The sequence below is a fragment of the Serpula lacrymans genome, assembly GCF_000218685.1.
Source record: "Serpula lacrymans var. lacrymans S7.9 unplaced genomic scaffold SERLAscaffold_19, whole genome shotgun sequence".
NCBI lineage: Eukaryota > Fungi > Basidiomycota > Agaricomycetes > Boletales > Serpulaceae > Serpula > Serpula lacrymans.
The window spans coordinates 610,497-626,615 of NW_006763308.1; the positions used below are offsets into that span (position 1 = coordinate 610,497).

The 16,119-nt window shown below is 46.3% G+C and overlaps 8 protein-coding genes across 8 annotated transcripts; 6 read left to right on the plus strand and 2 right to left on the minus strand.

The window, feature by feature from the left end:
- Nucleotides 1–221: 221 nt before the first annotated feature.
- SERLADRAFT_454097 (uncharacterized protein) lies at nt 222–4,176 on the plus strand (the record flags this gene model as incomplete). Its single annotated transcript, XM_007324461.1, has 21 exons — nt 222–419; nt 465–546; nt 601–695; nt 752–955; nt 1,029–1,182; nt 1,253–1,275; nt 1,348–1,588; nt 1,656–1,815; nt 1,908–2,057; nt 2,174–2,325; nt 2,382–2,467; nt 2,525–2,627; nt 2,686–2,754; nt 2,816–2,875; nt 2,945–3,057; nt 3,129–3,199; nt 3,269–3,342; nt 3,409–3,495; nt 3,558–3,626; nt 3,702–3,770; nt 4,043–4,176. 21 exons carry the CDS (start codon nt 222–224, stop codon nt 4,174–4,176), a joined length of 2,394 nt encoding a protein of 797 aa, XP_007324523.1.
- A 285-nt stretch (nt 4,177–4,461) lies between these two features.
- Nucleotides 4,462–4,932, minus strand: SERLADRAFT_403653 (uncharacterized protein; the record flags this gene model as incomplete). The annotated part of the gene is made up of 2 exons (XM_007324462.1): nt 4,462–4,847; nt 4,905–4,932. 2 exons carry the CDS (start codon nt 4,910–4,912, stop codon nt 4,697–4,699), a joined length of 159 nt encoding a protein of 52 aa, XP_007324524.1.
- A 586-nt stretch (nt 4,933–5,518) lies between these two features.
- Nucleotides 5,519–6,115, plus strand: SERLADRAFT_480543 (uncharacterized protein; the record flags this gene model as incomplete). The annotated part of the gene is made up of 3 exons (XM_007324463.1): nt 5,519–5,550; nt 5,600–5,640; nt 5,698–6,115. One exon carries the CDS (start codon nt 5,727–5,729, stop codon nt 5,937–5,939), a length of 213 nt encoding a protein of 70 aa, XP_007324525.1.
- A 294-nt stretch (nt 6,116–6,409) lies between these two features.
- SERLADRAFT_454099 (uncharacterized protein) lies at nt 6,410–10,346 on the plus strand (the record flags this gene model as incomplete). Its single annotated transcript, XM_007324464.1, has 4 exons — nt 6,410–6,590; nt 6,642–6,692; nt 6,745–9,116; nt 9,172–10,346. The coding sequence occupies 4 exons, from the start codon at nt 6,410–6,412 to the stop codon at nt 10,189–10,191; spliced, it is 3,624 nt and encodes a 1,207-aa protein (XP_007324526.1).
- A 741-nt stretch (nt 10,347–11,087) lies between these two features.
- On the plus strand, nt 11,088–11,501 carry SERLADRAFT_480550 (uncharacterized protein; the record flags this gene model as incomplete). The annotated part of the gene is made up of 1 exon (XM_007324465.1): nt 11,088–11,501. A coding segment is annotated over one exon (375 nt), but the record flags the coding sequence as incomplete, so codon positions are not given.
- A 187-nt stretch (nt 11,502–11,688) lies between these two features.
- On the plus strand, nt 11,689–12,542 carry SERLADRAFT_480551 (uncharacterized protein; the record flags this gene model as incomplete). Its single annotated transcript, XM_007324466.1, has 1 exon — nt 11,689–12,542. A coding segment is annotated over one exon (609 nt), but the record flags the coding sequence as incomplete, so codon positions are not given.
- A 12-nt stretch (nt 12,543–12,554) lies between these two features.
- On the plus strand, nt 12,555–13,689 carry SERLADRAFT_480553 (uncharacterized protein; the record flags this gene model as incomplete). Its single annotated transcript, XM_007324467.2, has 2 exons — nt 12,555–13,455; nt 13,513–13,689. The coding sequence occupies 2 exons, from the start codon at nt 12,559–12,561 to the stop codon at nt 13,687–13,689; spliced, it is 1,074 nt and encodes a 357-aa protein (XP_007324529.1).
- A 761-nt stretch (nt 13,690–14,450) lies between these two features.
- Nucleotides 14,451–16,111, minus strand: SERLADRAFT_443840 (uncharacterized protein; the record flags this gene model as incomplete). Its single annotated transcript, XM_007324468.1, has 5 exons — nt 14,451–14,817; nt 14,850–15,415; nt 15,473–15,742; nt 15,808–15,952; nt 16,038–16,111. 5 exons carry the CDS (start codon nt 16,109–16,111, stop codon nt 14,451–14,453), a joined length of 1,422 nt encoding a protein of 473 aa, XP_007324530.1.
- Nucleotides 16,112–16,119: the final 8 nt, after the last annotated feature.

Genomic DNA, 16,119 nt, shown 5'->3' on the forward strand with positions numbered 1-16,119 from the left:
GGACGACTATATTTCGTCTTATCTTATCGCCCCACCTTCTTACAGTACCCATTCCCTGGTCATGCCCCCTGTGGCGTTCTATGCGAATCTCAGGCTTTTCGGTCGAAGTGAATCCGCTGGCCATCTTATCATCGTCTCCTCCTGGGGCATGATTGCATATATGGACCGTCGTCTGAGTTTTCCTGCTCTCCCAAACTTTTATCCGTGACTTCTTCTAGCCCATGGCAGAACCAACCCATCTCGATAGCGCCAACCGCGTCGTATTCGAAACCGAGAAGGATGAGCTCAAATTACCGCCTTCGAGTATCCTTATCAAAGAGCTCGATTCGGAGAGCACTATCAGCCATACCGATTCTCCAGGCAGTACAGAACAGGTCGTGAAGGGCGCCGAAGGAATCGCTCATCTGGCACGTAGCTCTGTGTCTACGTGTTTGCGATAATACATTGACTCTGTTCACGATTAGATCATATCTGCTGACGACCAACCTCATCTTCCCGCTCTTACCTTTCGGTTTTGGGTACTTGGCATCGGGCTGTCTACATTCGGTAACCATTTTTCTTGCTTAACATACTTCGTAGTTGACATCACCTTTTTTACAGGTTCTGTACTCTCCGAAATATACTTCTGGAAGCCGCAAAACGCAACCGTTACTGCTCTCTTTCAGCTCATCATTGCATACGTCCTCGGAAACGCAGTAAGTCGTTTGCTCTCTTCATTGGCTATCAATCTCAATATCTCGTTCACCTCTAGATGCACTACGTCCTCCCTTCTAAGGGGCTCTGGCGCTCCATCAACCCAGGTCCATTCAATATCAAGGAGCACACCTGCATCACCATCATGGCTTCTACTGCCTCCACCACCGCAACCGCTATCGGAATCATAGCGACCCTAGATCTCTTCTACAACACAACGCTCAATCCGGCCGCCGCAATATTTCAAACTCTGGCTTCGCAGGTACGTACATATGAGCTAGAAGTGATCCTTCCTTTTCTCTGTGACAATTCTGATTGAATGGCTTGCATCTCAGCTGATAGGATATGGGTTTGCTGGAATATTACGCACTCTCCTGGTATGGCCGACTTATGCACTTTATCCGAACAACATCCCCTCTATCTCTCTCCTCCAATCCATGCACTTCGGTGGGCTGCTGAACAAGAAGAAAATGAAATACTTTTGGATAGGTTAGTTATCACTGAATATACCAGGATTATCGCATCCTCTCACCATCGCGATGGAAAATTTCCCCTACAGTTTTTGCTGCTATATTCTTTTGGGTAAGTCCATAATATTATTCCCTGTCCTTGTGCATCATTTTTATTCTTCCCTCGCTCTATCTCTTCCCTCAGGAAATAATACCAACTTGGATGTTTCCGCTGCTTACTGCCTTCTCCGTCATCTGTCTTGCTGATACCAGCCAGAGCCCCTTAGTCCGCAACCTCTTCGGCGCAGGTTCCTCCAACGAAGGTCTTGGCCTTTTCTCCTTCGCATTCGACTGGACACTTATCACACAAGCATACCCGCTGTACTGGCCCCTCCAAACACAAGTGTCGTCCTGGATTGGCTTGGTATTGAGTTACGCGCTCATGAGTGCGTCACGTTGTTCCTACTTTACTAAACCGCTAGTTAACTCACTGACTCATGCCTTGCCGAACAGTGGGTTGTTACTACTCCAACGTCTTTGAAGGGAAATCGAGAGGCCTTCCTTTTATGTCAACGGCTCTATTCAGCGGGAATGGATCTTCATACGACCAAAGTGCCATCCTCGACTCGAACAACCAGCTTGACCCCGAGAAATACGCACAGATCGGTCCCCCGTGCGTATTCACAGCTTATCTCCGGGTCTCACCATATTAATCGATTGTGTTTATTACCCACACACTATGCTTCCTTGATTTTAATGTTGTAGGTATATGACTACTACATATGCCGTATCTCTTTTAGCAAGCTACGCCTCCATGGGGGCCGCATTCTCCCACATTCTGTTGTGGCACTGGAAAGAGCTCTGGACGGCTTTCAGAGGGTTCAATTTCCTCAAATCTGGGCAGGATTTCGACGAGTGAGTTTATTCCCTCCCCTTCCCTCTTCTGTTCTATTCTCACTATTCTCACTGTCCTGTTGTTATACACAATCCGTTCATATCAAACACTCGCGATTTCTTTGGCCACGGTGTAGCATTCACTTCCAGAAGATGAAAGTATACAAAGAAGTGCCCCAGTGGTGGTATGGTACTGTATTCTTCCTCTCTCTTGCGCTCGCGATCGGGATGGCGTACGTCGGGTTGAACACACTTCCTTGGTGGTCTGTAATTGTGTTCACAATAATCGGTAGGGTTTCTGATTTTTGCTTTGAACTTCTCGTACTATCACTTATCATGGTACAGCTTTCATTCTTGCCGTCGTTCTAGGCTTCATCTACGCTGTGACAGGATTTCAAATACCCACTTCTGGGCTCGTGCAAGTTATCGCTGTTTGTCTTGTTTTTCTCGTCTTATTTTTCTCAGAGGATACTGATGTATACAACCAGGCCTACGTCCATCCTGAACAACCAGTTCAGAACATGTATGCAAAAATGTACGGCTATAGTACAGGCTATCAAACACTCTACATGCTCTCTGACCTAAAACTCGGTGCGTTATAGCATCTATCTTCATCCTGCTAATATGTTGATGGGGCTTGACTTATCAGGCCAGTATGCTAAAGTTCCTCCAAGAGCGACATTCATATCCCAAGTCAGCGGTACCATACTCGGTGCCGGTGTGCCCTCATCTCCTTTTTCGTACATCTTCTGTATGCTAATCACCTACATACAATCTAGTCTTCAACTATATCCTCTATAAATCAATCGTCGGCGCCCACCGTGCTGACCTTATTAATCGTTAGTTTTCCGTCTATCTCGACAAAATCTCTAATGATCGATCTTCTGCATATATTTTACTACTCAAAGCGATCGGCACACGCATATGGTCTGGATGGAACTCACAAGAGATCAATTCGGCGGCGATTACTTGGGGTGCATTATCAAAGGAACTCTATAGTCCAGGGAAGCTATATTTCCAGGTGAGTCCTTCTATCTTCCATATTACTTTACAACTGAGCCTATGCCAATGTGATCTCTTGTACTTGTATAGATCCCACTTGGTCTTCTATACGGTTTCCTAGCGCCTTTCCCGCTATACATCCTCCACAAGATATTTCCAAAGTCCGTATGATCTTGTCTTGAGGTTTTAGTACTTGTGTGGTTGACTAACAGCCTAACGGTTTGGAACAGCCAGAAAATATGGTGGTATCTTAACATGCCCGTCATCCTCACGTACATGGGCTGGCTTCCTTATTCAGTAAACGGTATGTACCACTTATCGTATTGCCGTTTATGCCGAACCGAACACGATTCAACTCTCGCGCTACCAGGAATGTGGTGGCCTGGGTTTATCATAGGGTTGTCGACGCAGTGGTGGGTGAGAACGCGGAGACCGAGGTGGTATAATAAGTATAACTGTAGGTCTTTTCCTCTACTCTTAACTTCTACGGGTGCTGAAGAATCAACATCTTCGTATCAGTCCTCACATCCGCAGCACTAGATGGCGGTTCGTCGATTGTGTACTTTGTCCTCAACTTTGCAGTATTTGGTGCGTCTTTTGACTCGTTTGTAACGCCACAACTCATATATGATCCTGATCTGATTGGTGTTTCACGGTGTACAGGTGCGAGCGGACAGGGTGTTAACTTTCCATTTTGGTGGGGGAACCCAAATCCTGCCGTGATGAGCGTTGGTAAGTCTCTCAGAACCTCGTTTTCAGATTGTGCAGAGTTAGATAATGCATATTTCAATGCCAGATCGCTGTGCGGCGAGCTTGGGATGATGCGATGTTGGTTACCAACTATTATATCATGTATTGCACTGCGTAGATCAAGACGCGTCAATGCGTCAATACAATATATGGGAATGCAAGTCGAGCCTGGGAACATAAAGATGAGAGAAAAAGGTCTATCATCCTGATGTGCACTAATGGACTGGCACTGGGAATCTAGTATGTTTACACAGAGTCCATGCTCGAGTTGGCTCCACACAAATTACTGTTGTATGATAAGATAGGTGTAGTAGGGCTGTCTGAGTCGCGGAAAAGACTCGGATTAAGGGATATTGAAGTCACTGCCACGAGCGTGAGAGTCTATTAGGACGGCTCTAAATAGTAACTGCATCTGATCAGCTCAACATTTTATGTACATCTGCATCTTGTTACCAACATGTACCAGGATAATGGTTTTCGCACCAATAAACAATCTAAGGTAATTGCATGACTTCTTGTATACTGACGACACTCATGCTTTGAGCAGGTTCTGCTACTCCTCTAACTATTCAGGTAATATTCATTATCCCCCCGGATGTTTGCCGAAGCTCAAACCTAAAGCACACTTAGTCCATCAACGATATCAAGATGGCTGCAGAGCAATGCACAACCTGAAGACATATGGATAGCATTTATCTAGATGCAAGCTTTGAGTTCTACTGTATAGCTCCCTTGGAGCGTCAGTGCCGAACTTTGAAACGCATGTTTATAACACGCTCATCTATAACTGCCTCTCTCGTTTCCCCCCGTGTTGCATTAACTGGTCACCGCTGCATTCTGCATTGCGACATGTCTGCACTCCCACTTGTGACAGCAAATCTCGTCACAGTCTGTGTGGAGGACTTTCTTTACGGCGTCTTCTTCGTGCTCTGCTTGACTTCAGCGTATATTCTATCCAGTTGTAACCTAACCCGTGCTTTGGGAGGTGGAAGAAATGGATCAATGTTAAAGAAACCAATTATCTTCGCAGCCGTCGCTCTCTTCATCACCGTAACTGCCGTAGGTTATCATTCCTTATTATAGCATGAAAGTATGATCACTAAAGGCGATAAGCAGCACTTCATGGTGACAAATATCCGCCTCTTTCAAGCCTTCGTGATCTACGAGGGCGGCTCTGCCCCTTTGGACTTTTACAGCGATATGGGACAAACTACGGAGGTTGTGCAAGTTGGTCTATTTGTTACATCACTGGCCATTGCAGATGCGATGATGGTGAGTAATATTTTGGTAATGATGAAACTCGTCTTATACAGCCAATATAGATATATCGTACCTGGGTTATCTGGAATTATAACAGATGGATTGCTATGCCTCCTACCTGCATTTTCGTCGGTCTTATTGGTAAGTTCACACCCCGTAGCATGATTTATGAAGCTTCATCATAATTGTTCCAACAGTTTCTGGTATAGGCATAACGTATCAATTTTCAAGATATACTCCAACAGAGAGTATTTTTATATTTCGAGCAGGACGGTGGATTTCTAGCGAGTGTGTTTTTACACTATGGTATGTACAGCGCGTCTTTTCATGATAAATCTTTATATGACTTTAAGCAGTATAAATATATATTGCACTGGTGAGGTCATAGGATCCCTGATACTTCATGTTCTAAGGATATGTTTTACTTTTCTCAGTGATGATTGTATGGCGAATCATGAAGATCAACGCAGCCTCCAAACGATTCGGCGGTGCTAACCTTACGGTACGGGTGTAACGCAATCGAGAATTCACACGTCTCATCGTAATAACAGCCCGCACTGGCCATATTTGTTGAGAGTGCAGGATTATACACGTACGTTATTGCAGGTTGTTCGTCGTGTTCAACTAAACATTATGATCCATCATCAAGATCATGGGCCGTCATTTACTTCGCATGTTATGAGTCCCGGACAAATTTCCATGCCACCGCTCAAGACATCTGGTGTATTATCAGTGGCATTTCTTTTTTGCTCATCATTGTTCGTGTTGGTATGGGCTGGGCTCACGGTCCACATGCCTCGGGGACTCGAGAGATACTATACAACACCCGCGATCGGATGCCAGTCAGTCTGTGCAGGACTACTCCGCTTGCGATCACCGTTACTCGTGTAACTGAACAGGATCATGAGTCTGCTGAGGAGAGAAAGTTCATGGCTGAATCCCCTAGGATGTTGGATAGTATGCAGGTTGCATGATATCTACCCAACCAAAATTTCATCGCGTTGGTCTGTATCAGCGTATTGCTTTGTAGATTTCCAATACCCACAAGGGTAGCTTTGATTTGAATTAAAAAACTTCAAATAATGATCCAAATTATGTCTAGTACAATTTTGCAATGCCGTAAGTATTGTTATTGGGTCGACTGTGTGAACGTTGCAGAGAATTCAAATTGGGCATGCCGTCAAGGCTTTTCGTGTCTAGACTTACAGTAATCATGACTCGTGGCCCCCTCACGGATTCCACTTTGACTTCTTCTCGATTCGAATCTCGAATAGTCAATATTCGAGATATTTGGAGCCCCAGATACTCAAAGAACACTTCAAGTTGAACCACCATCATCTTGTCCTCTTTTTCTGCCGACCATGTCTCATCCGTGTTTATGGCCTGGAAAGACCTTTTTCTATCCCATCGGCAATACTACTGCGGTATGCTTAACCCAGGACCTTGCGCCAGAAGAAAATGCCAACGTCCTTCTCCTGGGATGCGGCGATCCAAGGAATATTCTCTACACTCTGTACGCCAGCGAGGCTGACTCGGCATCCTGTGTGTTTGATTCTTAAATCTTATGTCGTTGTGCATTGATACATACCCAAGTTTCTCGGAGCCTCGACTTCACCTGTTGTGATGTTGAAGGTGCTGTGCTAGGTGATTGTTTCTTCTAGACATGTACCAACTAGCGATGTTGACGAGAGTACAGCTCGCAATGTCCTTCTTCTCTCCCTTTTGGCAAATGGCGGAGCTTTGGAGAGAGTGGATCAGATATGGGACATCTTCTATCACTTTTATCTTGACGACAGTACGTCGTCGCTATTGGTGGATCAATCACAAAAGCTCGTCAAACTATCCAAGGACCTTTCGACATGGGAGAGCAGCGAATATGGTACCTTTTTGAGGATGTGCACAGATCGCACGCTCTCGGACCTTCGTGGATACTGGTCTTCTTATGCAAGCACAGGTACCTTCACGCATGAAAAACAAATTCGCATGCGAAAAGCTTTCTCGGAAAGCATACGGTCAGCAGGAGACGGTACTTTGCTCGGAGGTGGATACAATTTCACTGGAGGTCGCTCAGCTGGGCCCATGTCAGCCTACATTCTTCGAGTCGTCGCTGATCAGTTTCGCCGTTATTGGAAAACGGGAACGACATCAAGCGATGCAGAGTCGTTAACTCACGTCAATCCGACGTTTGTGTATTCGTCCAAGGGTGATAGGTTTTTAGTGCATTACGGCACTGACCCTCTCTTGTCGTTCCATCTCGCAGAAGCCTATACCAACATGCGCGATACACCTAAACCGACCGAGTCTGTTACGGTGGAAGACGTGGTGTCTGTTGCTAGGGCCCAATTTCGTCGATGGTGTACATCATTTGTCAATGTCCTGCGTGCGGGTGATCCACGCCCTCTGGTTACAGTTAGATTTTTTGTAGGCGATGCTTTGTCGTTTTGTCGTGCTCTTCGGTGCTGTAACATCACACGAACTACCGTCACCCCCATATATAACGCCCCTTGGAGCGTATCGCGCCTGGAGTTGAATGACAATGACTATGGAGCTAACGCATTGTCTCCTGCCCCGACGGAGTTCAACGTCATCGAGACCTCAAATATAATGGATCATGTCGGGCTTCTGAACGTGCTCATCGCCGCATCTCCATTGCTGATACCAAGCACATCGTCAACCTTGCTTACTGAAGCACTGTTATCATCTGGAAACGACCCTTTCACAGGGATACTAAAGCGTGTTTGTGCTGACCTGCCGACATTGTCGCTGCTCATCGGCCTCATTCCATCCACTTTTATTTCTCGGTTCACCACCCAATCTAACATGCACGAAATCCTTTCTGCTCACGTTTCCCAGTCCCCCCAGTTCCATGAGCGTTTGTCGTGGAAGTCAGCGGCTGGAGGAGACACCATCGCTGCCCAATGTGACATAGACATCAGCCGCGCTACTACGTTCTCACCCGAACAGCTTGCTAAGATTCTGTTCGATATATACCTGAAAATGTTTTCCGAGGAAAACGTCAACATACTTTTCCAGCTCGCAGTTTCCGAAAATAAAATTAACAATATAATTCATTACAACCGTCGTACCTTTGCGGAACTCGTAGCGGTCATAAAGGAGAGGATTCACATGGATTGGACGCAGGTAATGGAAATGTTTCATGACCTAGTCGCGAGAGACCACACTCTGGTTACGGGACTTAACTACTACCAAGATTTATGCTGCCAGCTCCATCTTCTCGGTGTGTATTCTGCGGATACTCTCCGCGTCGAGGGCGACTTTCTTTCTCCGCAAAAAGTCAAACAATCAGCCATCTTCCGAGGCTGGAAAAGTGTCCCACCTAGTGTTTGCATTGTCTTGGAGGTCCCAAGCAGCAGTCTCGCACCTATCGCTACTGCACTCGACAAAACGGGCACACCTATGCTACATTGTGAGATTAGAGGATCAACTTTCCAGAATGCGTTTTCGTGCATCCAGGCCACATATGGTGCTGTCGCCGTTTCAGGATCTGGAGAAGACCGAAGAATAGTCATAACTGAAGACCACGCCGGTGGGACCACGGCTCCTCTGGTCGTGTCATTCTGGGCACCTTCCTGGATTTTGATGCTAGAGTCGACCATACGTGTCGGATTTGGTGTTCGCCCCACTCCTGCCAGCACCGTTAGCTTGACCCAGAAGTTGGGGCTGGATTTAATGATATATACCACAAAGGTTACAGACGATCAGCACGTACACGTCGTCACAGAGCGTCCCAATCTTGATGGAGAAGTGACGAAAGAGGCTGCTGTCTTGAACAAGGCAAAAAGCCGATGTTCACGATCTCCTCACCGTGTTGCTGTGACTATGGACCGTGCCTGCAGTGAGATCGAGAATTTGACCGTTCGAATTGATATTACGGATCCTGCTGCACAGTCTGCTCTGTCCAAAGGTTCTGGAGTTACTGTGGAACAAGTAACGCCTTGCGCGGTACAGGTTTGTATCGAAAATTACAATCATGTGATATCATTCCCCCTTCCGGTCAACGCCGGAAAGTCAAAAGTGCGTGTAGCACGCAAGTCCAAGTATGTAGAGGTAAGGTCCAAATTGATCTTGATTGGAATGACCGGTCTGATAACGTCTTTGTTAGGTCGTTGCACCATTGTCCCCGGCCGATGTTACAAATCGTTTAGAACTTCCTACAGGGAAATTCCCGGTGATAGTTCATGGACGTATTCCGACGCTGTGGAATATACACCGCGTAAACCTTGACCGACTGCCTGTCGTTAACACTAAAGACCCAGCGAAGTTGCAATGGATCGTTGGTCACACCACTTTAATGTTGTCTGACCGAGAGAAAAAGGCTCAGGGCGAGGCCGTAACGAATGATAAGGTGCCACAGGATGTACTGGTGAACCTGAAGGAGTCTCTATATGCAATCTTCACTGCTTCTACTGGAGTGCAGCAGCCTAAAACGTGTGCGTTTGGTCTGTCTGATCCAGACTCAGTTGGCGTCTACACGCTGATCTTCGTGACCGATGTCCGACTCGATCTGGGCTGTCATACGATTGTAGCGGATGCTTGGGTTTTGCCCCTAACCATTGACATCATGAGTGACATTTCGCGCGCGGTTCGTGTAATCATGGGTGATTTGACGCAGATCAGAACAGATGCTGACGAGATGAGAGCATGGAAGCAGCTCCTACCCGCATTGACAGAACGTTGCCGTACATGGAGACACAAAGACAGTTGCGAGTACTTGGCGAAAGGCACCATTCCGTTGTCTAAGGAGTACGGGGAAAGCCCGATCTGCACGTGCGGAAGAGGGGTGGGCACGGCTGCCCTGCGGAAGGTGAAAGGATGGAAGGACTTTGCGCCTTTTGTGACCAGGATAGCGCTAAGCCCGATCTTTGCTGTATCATATCTGGAGAGTATTGGGAATTTTTCAGAGAACCTTAACTCTGAGGAGGCACAGAGTCGAGAGTCGAGGTTGAAGGATGCTGGGGGGTCGACGCAGCAGAACTCTGTCTGCGCAGCTTGTGAGAAAGAAGGAAAGCCAAAGCTACTATTGTGCAGCAAATGTAGGAAGGTGAGCTATTGCTCTGTTGAGTGTCAGCGGCGAGAATGGAAGAAACACAAGCCGCAGTGTGCTGTGCTGAAGGAATATTAAGAACTGAGAGATGGTTGGAAGTTCGGTGACTTGTGCATTCACAGTCAAAGAATGTCTACGCTTTTTATATAGAAAGCTCTATTTCCCTGGACCATGTTATACCCTACCAATGTACTATACGGGCCAGCAATACAGGAGTACTTTACCCGTCGGGACTTTCCGGGACAAGCCAGCGTTAACTGCTGGGCCTGTCGAATCGTTACAATGACTCTGGTGCTGCAACATGACAATGTCTTCGACGTGTCACGGTGTCAGATCTGTCGTTGGATACTGTCAACAAATGCTCTGCCTACCAGCGACTCGGTGGGGCTGAATTGTACAAGAGATCTTGTAACGTTTACGGCACGTACATGTGCTGTTGTTGACCTGCGTATTTTCATTCATTTTCCGATTTCATAAAGAATCATGGCCTTGCGTTTGCCTCGTTGCCTAATCACCGATTCGAGCGACCGTCTTTAACCTGTTATCCAGCATGCATAAAACTCTGGCGATCTTTTTCTTCTCCACGACATCCTGTTCATCGATTTTATCCCCGCGGTTATGGCTCATCCTTTAATATGGCGCGGACAGACCTTTTTCTATCCAATAGGCAACACGCCTGCAGTTTCTCTATGCCAGGACACAGATTTTACTTCGGAGGAGAAAGTGGATGTTCTTCTTCTCGGCTGTGGCGATCCAAGGCATATCCTTTACACTGCCTATACCCAACAAGCAAATTCAGCGCATCGTACGTTTCCTTTGTGAAATCCTCAAGGATATCTGTATCTCATGTAGCCCTGGAACAAGTGCATCCGATTCTCGATATCACTTGCTGTGACATCGAATGTGCTGTGCTAGGTTAGTGGGTGTTCAATCATTGTATCACCTGCTTTTAACATGGAACCATTAGCTCGCAATGTTCTTCTTTTTACCTTGCTAGCGGATCAAGGAGTCATGGATAAGATAACCTTGATATGGGATATCTTTTATCATTACTACCTTGACGACAGGGCCTCGTCGTTGCTGTTGACGCAATGTCAAAAACTGATCAAGCTCTCGAAAAGTCTCAACGCTTGGAAAAGTGGGCCCTATGCTTCTTTCTTGAGAATGTGCACAGGACATACTCTGACAGAGCTTCGACGTTACTGGACTCTATATGCGGAGACGGGTGGTTTTTCGCTTAGAAAGCAACAAGTACTCAGGCAAAAGTTTTCGACGGGAGTAAACTCTGTCAGGGACAAAGCGGCGAAGGTCCCACACACTTTATTTTCGAGTCGCTCTGCTGGCCCTCTATCGACGCACGCTCTTAGTGTTTTAGCAGAACATTTTAGCCGTTTTTGGGAAACAGGTTCCACTTCACGGGTGTCTGAATCAACAAACCGTGTTAACCCTACATTTGTTTATTCAATGGCGGGTGACAAGTTCTCAGTTCACTATGGCACTGATCCACTCGCATCATTCCATCTTGCCGAAGTATTACATAGCGCGCCTTCTTCGTGCAACGTCACGGTAGATGATGTTGTGACTTCTGCAAAAGCCCAATTTTATCAGTGGTGTAATGCGTTCACAAATTTACTGAACACCGACGGCTCTGGAGTTCCTTCCCGCATCGTCATAAGAATATTTGGAGGAGATGCTCTGACGTTTTGTAACGCCATCCAATACTGTTATGTCTCTCGAGATACTACCGCTCCTGTCCTTGTTGCCCCTTGGACTGGATCTTGGCTCGATCTTGATGGTGGTGATTATCGCGAAAACGCAATGTGTCCAGCACCGTCGAGTTTCAATGTTATTGATACTTCGAACATCATGGACCACGTAGGTTTCATCAATGTCCTCACTGTGGTTTCTCCACTACTCAAGCATAGTCCATCATCTGTCATCTACACCGACGGTTTACTATCTCCTGGAAAGAATCCTGTTACAAATCTTTTAGAGCATACTTGCGCTGATCTGCCGACTATCGCGTTCCTGTTTGATTTGATGCCAACTCATTTTGCATCTCGATCAGGGCCCTCTGCGACAACTTCCCCTCGTACTACAGGATATTGTCCTTCCCAAACTCATGAACGAATAACTTGGAAGATTGCACGCGTTGCTGATGAAGCGCATAATCAGGACGAACTCGTGAATTGCAGTGTGGTGTTTAACCCACAACAGCTGGCCAAGTTGTTGTTCAACATGTATCTTAACATGTTTGCGGACGAAAACTGGTGGGTCAAGATGAGAAGTCTACGCGCAATCCAAAACAGTACTCTCGTTCATTACGTCCGTCGTACATTTGCGCAAGTACTGAGACTCGCGATGGACAAAATAGAAGTGGATTGGGAGGAAGTTATGGATACGTTTTGTCAGTTTGTCCAGTACGATAGAAACCTACTGGTGGGGATGAATAACTATCAGGAGCTATGTCTCCACCTGCATGTTCTTGGCGTGTATACACCAAAATGGCTTGGGGATGAAGAAGTCCAACGTGTACGCGAGGAAACGAACTCTGAAACCTTTCGTGGGTGGCGGAATGTTACATCGGCTGTCTGTATACTTCTTGTTGTCCCCAGGAATCGAATCGCTCATGTCATTACTGAACTGGATAAAGCAGGCACCCCAGTCTTATGTTGTAACATCCGGGGAACTCAAACATCTAACATGTTCTCGTCCATCCACGCTGTTTTTGGGACACTACGCATTTTTGGGTCCAAGCAGGACAAGAGAGCAGTGATTTTGCCAGACAGTGCTGGACGTTCCGGATCTTCACCTCTCATTATCTCATTCTGGGCACCATCACCGCCTCTTATGATCGAGCCTAGCAACACTTACATTCATTTGGCGGTTCGTTCTAGCCCCGTTACCGCTCAGGTCCTTACTCCTAAGCTGGGCATGGACCTTTCTATATTCAATGCAAACCTTTTGGATGAGCAACGTGTACATGTACTCGCTGAACGTCCCAATCTTGATGGCGAGTTAAAGAAGATCGTTGCCGCGGCGCCGCCAAAGGTTGACATGGGTCGTACGTCAATTGCAACATCGAGACTGAGGTGTTCCGACGTCATAGTATCAATGGATAGCACTTGTCGCAGGATAATAAGGCTAACTTCTCGGATGACAATTCACTCTTCCAGGACAGAACCCTCGTTTGACGTCGGGTTGAAAGTGGAGCAAGTTACATTGAATTCTGTGCGGTTGTGCGTGAAACATACGAAGAAAGTAGTTGTTTTTCCTCTCCCCGTAGATGCTAGCAGAGGAACGTGTCGTATGGTAGGATCGGGCCATGCATTGACACTTGAGGTATGTCGAGATCCATGATATTGGCACCAGAAGCAGAACTGAACCAACTTCTTGTAGGTTTCCGTACCTCCATTTCTTGCCGACTCGGGCAACCAGACTAAGTATCGATCAGGGCTGATACCTTTTCTTTGTGTTTCCACTATGCTGCTGGGAGCTATTGCTCTGATTCTATATTGTCTCTACCGCGGCGCTCGGTTGATGCTTGCAGTCTTGAGGTGGTTCAATGTTCTGTAAAGAAAAATTCTGGAATAAACAAAAATATTGCATTGTGTAATTAGCACGTCTCTACTTACTTTCCCCAGAGGGCTACTTGTCCAAAAGAGATCAATCCAACATTAGTAGTTCTGTGTCAAACACTAGTTCAGTGATGCAGAGCTCAACTTCAGTCTCCTGGCTCTTGTTCACTGCAACGTCTTACACACCCTCATCATAGCGCTCAGCGACATTGTTGTACTCTGCCGGTGCTCTCGAGAAACAAGAAAGTTGCCCTTCTTGTACACATACACGATGACCGCAGCTGACTACGAGTTATCGAAAACATCTGGATTCCTCAGGCCTCAGACCTCAAGACCGTACTTTTGTATGCCATTCAAGTTATACAGCTTTTTTAATATTGCACATGCAGCTTCAATTCCTACAAACCCTGGTAATACAGTAGTAACATATTTCATAGAGATGGAAGATTCGATCCGTTTGGTCAAGTAATCAGTGAGTATCTGAAACGATGAATTCTGTCAAACATCGAATGGGCCAGCTGTCCGACTCCAAAACAGGGGCTGTAATAATAAAGCCACAACGAACCAATCAGCAAAAGGATTTCTGATATAAAGACAGAAAGCATGCACGTACTATCAATGGTTATGGAAATGCCATGGCAAAAACATATCATACCTGTGCCTCTCGTCATTGACACAATCAGCAAGCAAATGACTCATAATCTCCAGCCTGTTTTCCCAATTCATGCCTGGGTTTTTTGCTTTTGCAAAATACCTCAGCTACTGCATGACAGTGCTCCACCAGTTACCTCTCACGTTGTGCTCTTCAAAGTCAGGTCCGAACGCATCAAACGGTTTCCAGATTCTAAATGCACGAACCTGGGGAACAATGACGGAAAGGAAGGCTGCAACATGGGTGGGAGCTGAAGCAATGTTCGAGTCACCCAATTTAAGGACAACGATGTTGTTGTATTTTCCATGGTTGGGCGGCCGCCCACTACCCACTGCGTTTACCACAATGCCAAGGTCTTCAAGCTCTGGGCAAAACTCCAGTAAAGTGGCGAGCCCGTCAAGAGTGACCGCGGAATGCCCTCGGCACTCGTGCAGTGCACCTAGGGATAGTTTTCGAAACTTTGGCAAGCCCTCGCTACTTCCGTCGAGGTATCAACATTCAGTGACAGGGGAAGAACTATGTCGATATTGACTTCTCGAAGATTTTGAAAGGTGAGAAGTGTCTTGAGCACCTCAAAATCAATGGCGGTCCCCTGAGCTGGTCTAGGGAAAATTTCCTTATCATCCACGACAGAGAATCTCTCCATAATTTTGTGTGGACGATGCATATCATCCACCACATGCAGTAGGTCATGCAGGACATGTTGTCCCAGATTAAGGTTTTCAACAGGGTAGATCTGTAAAGCAACTAGAGCAGATGGAAGGTGCTTCAGGAATGATATAGAGGAGTTCAGGCAAGCAGATCCGACTGGATGTAGGGTAAAATCCCGAAGGTTTGTGAAGATAGGCTCACTTGAAGATGGGAGCAGATCACGAAAAACTCCAGGAGAGTCTACCGTGATATTTAAGCTCTGTAAAGACTCTAGATGTGCGAGATGAGTTAGAGTATCATTCAGAAGAGCGTCACAAGTGAGGTTTTGAAGACGACTCCATCCACAGATAAAATCCCTTGACAGCTTGTTTAATGAAAACGAATGCTCTTCGCGACCCAGGTCAGATACAAAAGTAAATTGCTCCAACAAGGGAATGATAGCTCCTAGCGACGACATAAATGCCATGGCCCGACTTACCTCTTCCGTATCGATAAAAACTTCCATATCAAGTCGAATGAGACGTGGTCCAACAAAAGAGCGAAGGAAATATGGCCATCCTTTGCTTGGATTGGAGACCCTCAAGTGGTGTAAATTGGGAAAAAGTGAGGGCGGTGCAAAACTGAATACAACAAAGATATCGCTGTCAGACTCGGAGTTAATGCCGGAACATATTTCGAGTTTCTTGACACGACAGGAGTATTTCTGGAATTTAATCCAATCTGCTGGACGCAATGGCCTCACGGAGCTCTATGCGAAACCCGTCAGTGATATCCTAGTTGAAGTTAGACCCAAGTTGTTGACTTGGAACATACAACAGCATAATCGGATTCCGTCCAGATCGCTAAATAAGCGACATGTTTGAGCTGGCACAGTAAGCAGCCATCTGATTCAGGATGGTCATCTGAATCAACATCCTGAGAGAGAATGTTGTACAGTACTTCACGTATCAGGAGGGCTCTATGGCTCTATGTATGGCAGACATAGCTGGTTATGAGAACTATGAGAACTGGACAACGAGAGCAATGCTGCAGTTGCATCGAACTTGATGTATGATACGGATAGATCCGGACGACCAGCGGCCATTCCACAGTCACGGTATAACTTGAATGTACCCATGAAATGAT